Here is a 3138-nt window from a genome sequence, read left to right as displayed (position 1 = left end):
ACATGAAGAACTGTTAACTTGTCAAGTATCAAGTATCAAGATGGCGAGCAGTTGTTTCTGCTCGTCTGTCCGCCGTTAATCTCCCGTCTTGTGTTTTCCCTACAAGTGGGAGGCCAGGGTAATGTAGTTTTAAAAGTGTGAAGTTCATCTTTTCACTGGAATGGCTTCTAGGAAGCCCACCGATGCTGTCCCATGGAAAGCGCAAGGTTCTCGCTCCGTGGTATTTCGCAATTTCACTCGTAAGAAGCGAGCTGACCCAATAGTTTCAGCACAAGATCTGGCTATCGAGGCCCCAAAGAGGTCTGAAAATGGAATGGTTTTCACTTTCTCATGTTCAAGGGAGTGTTATGAAATCCTATGTCGGGCACTGAAGCTGCGTTACTGGCTCGATCTCGGCAATGACAGTGCTTTTGTCATTGATTGGCAAGACGTGAAGGATAACTCGGAACGTTTATAGAGCACATAATTAAGGTCGCGGGCGTAGACACTGAGGATATCCACAACTTGTATACCATAACTGCCTACGATACTAAAGCCAAGGTCATGATTCAAGGCAATTGCAGGGAGGACTGGATCATGCAAGAATTCCCCAAGTTTTGGTCCGTCATTAGTGATGTCGTAAGTCCACATGGTATTTCCCTGCGTGAAGCGTATCACCGCCACATGGGGAAAACAGTTGATTTCCAGGACGACGAATTGCTCTTTTCTGATTGTGAAGAGGACGTTTTGCCGGGAGATTTCCCTGTTTCCAGTAATTCGGATGATTAAAAGGAGACAATAACCGATACAGCGAAAGTGCAATCAAAGAAAAGAAAACCAGCTAGCCCAAAGGTCACATTGAGATCCCCACAGCGGAAGTCAGTTGTTGGAGAATTTAAAGAGATGGAAGAACGCCTCGAAAATGTGGAACATTCTTTACGCAATCATGATCTGTCTGCATTAGCTGTTGATTTAACATCGATAAATTTTGAAGAAAAACTTAATCACATCAAAAGTGATATTGATATTAAAATCTCCACCATTAGTTCTGAGGTGAAACATGATCTACAGAGCTTTCAAGGTCAATTTCGGGGTTTGCGAGATGACGTGACCAATGTTGTAAAGAATTCCCTTGAGGTATCTGTAGCTGAAATCGTAAACACTCAATTTGACACTCTCCGTGAAGAACTTATGGAGTGCGTGTCTACTATAAGACAAGACGTTGAAGACTTTAAAGTCCAAGTCAAGAATGATTTAGTCGTCTTGCGCCAGTCAGGCCAAGATCTTCTAGCTGCCTGCCAGTTAGATAGAAGCAGTGATAAGGATGATATAAAGAAGTTACAGGCCAAGACAGACAGCCTCACTGATAAGCTTCAACATTCATCCCACCAGGTAAAGGACTTGCAAGCCCAGGTCACCGTTTTGGAGACCTCAAATACGGATCTGCTAAACAAAATAGCGTTACTCGAGGAGCGTATCATTGAGTCGTCTTTGCACTGTGAGGCTAACGATTCACCGAGCACTGAGACGCCCTATACTTCGGAAGAAGGCACCAGCGGGCACACCAAGCATAGTACCGGTGCACGTGGGGATGGGAAAAACAACCCTGTGGAAATTGTTATCCTCATGGACTCAAATAGAAAATTCCTAGACCCTGCGAAACTTAGTGCTAACAAGAAAACCACTATTCTGAAATGTGGCAACATTAATTCAGCGAAGTCGACTATATCAGAATCTGGATTAAAAGATCCACAGATCCTGGTATTTAACGTCGGAGTGAATGATGTCGAGTCAACAGATGATGCCACCACGATCTCAAATAAGTTGACTGAAGTAATTTTCTTAACAAAGTCGCAATTTCCCACTGCCAAGATTGTGGTTTCGGAGATTACACCCCGCTCTGATGAGTTGAATGGTAAAGTGGAACAAACAAATGTCCAGCTACGATCTGCACTAGAAAATGTCGAAAATGTATATGTAGTGTCACATGGAAACATAAAAGAAAAGAACTGTTTTCATGATGCAAAGCATTTATCCAGAACCGTAGGAATCCCAAAGCTTGCCAGCAACATAATAAGAGGCATTAGACTTGCCAAAGGGTTGACGTCACCTGCCAATAAACGAAAAGCGAAACGTCAGAAAAGAGACGACAAGAGACGCCAGCCAGACGACGGTGGAACACCCCCACCCTCATCGCAACCTTCGTCGCACCAGGAGGACAATATGAACATCATGAGGGAAGTGTTGCAACAGCTGCAAGTTAATGCGTCACTTCTGAGCGGCTTGGCCTCTTCCCGCCAGCTGTTCCAAGGCCCGGGAACTCCTGGCGCTTTCCCTCAGACGATATATCCTTTCAGGCAGTCAGTGCAGGCAGTATATTGATTTTTCCTCTCTCTCCTTCTTTATTATCATGAATACGTAATATTACTACTACTTACCTACCCTCCCCTTGTGTGAGCCTCATTCTGCGGAGTTACTTGTAGCCTGTAGGGTGGGTTTTCCCCTTCAGTTTTATTATTAGTACTTTTTACTTGAGATACGAACGTTCTGTCCGTTAGTACCAATCATTTTGTTTTGTTGAGATTCAATTCTCAGCTGCTTTCGAAATGTTTACTCAGAGGTGTTTAAAATTTGCCTCGTTTAATGTCGAGGGCTTGCGCAACAAGATGGAAGACCCCAGTTTTACTAGTGAAATATCAAAATATGATTTTGTTACGCTTGTTGAAACTTGGTTACCAACCGATGAGCAAGTCAATTTCGATGGATATATTAGCTTCTCATTATATCGAAAGAAGAACCCAAGAGCTAAACGTGCCTCTGGTGGGATAACTCTTCTGATAAAAGAGCACCTATATCAAGGTGTTAAGATTTACAAATGCGAAGATGACAAATTTTTATGGTGGAAGTTAGATCAAAGTTTCTTTGGGCTCTCCGACGATATCTTTGTCTGTTCTGTGTATCTTCCTCCGTACACGTCTTCCACTCAGTTATTAGGTAAAAACAATGACCGCCTTGATTGTTTTACAACACTCCAGAATCAGCTTTTAGATTTCAGTAAGAAAGGTAAAATCATACTTTGTGGCGATTTCAATGCCCGTACTGGTCATTTGGATGATTTTGCAGAAGATTTTTCATGGGACTCAGGTTGTAATTTGGGGG

General features: G+C 43.0%; 1 protein-coding gene across 1 annotated transcript; it reads left to right on the top strand.

Moving 5' to 3' along the window:
- Window positions 1–882: 882 nt before the first annotated feature.
- On the top strand, window positions 883–2877 carry LOC144648527 (uncharacterized). Its single transcript, XM_078508057.1, has one exon. The coding sequence runs from the start codon at window positions 883–885 to the stop codon at window positions 2359–2361; it is 1479 nt and encodes a 492-aa protein (XP_078364183.1). The 3' UTR covers window positions 2362–2877.
- Window positions 2878–3138: the final 261 nt, after the last annotated feature.

Source organism: Oculina patagonica, chromosome 4, assembly GCF_052425735.1.
Source record: "Oculina patagonica isolate OP01 chromosome 4, crgOcupat, whole genome shotgun sequence".
Classification (NCBI taxonomy): Eukaryota; Metazoa; Cnidaria; class Anthozoa; order Scleractinia; family Oculinidae; genus Oculina; species Oculina patagonica.
This window is presented reverse-complemented; position numbering and strand designations above follow the sequence as displayed.

What these genes read in the sequence shown, in the direction of transcription:
- LOC144648527 (XM_078508057.1), top strand. Translation starts at nt 883, where the DNA reads ATGGAAGAACGCCTCGAAAATGTGGAACATTCTTTACGCAATCATGAT.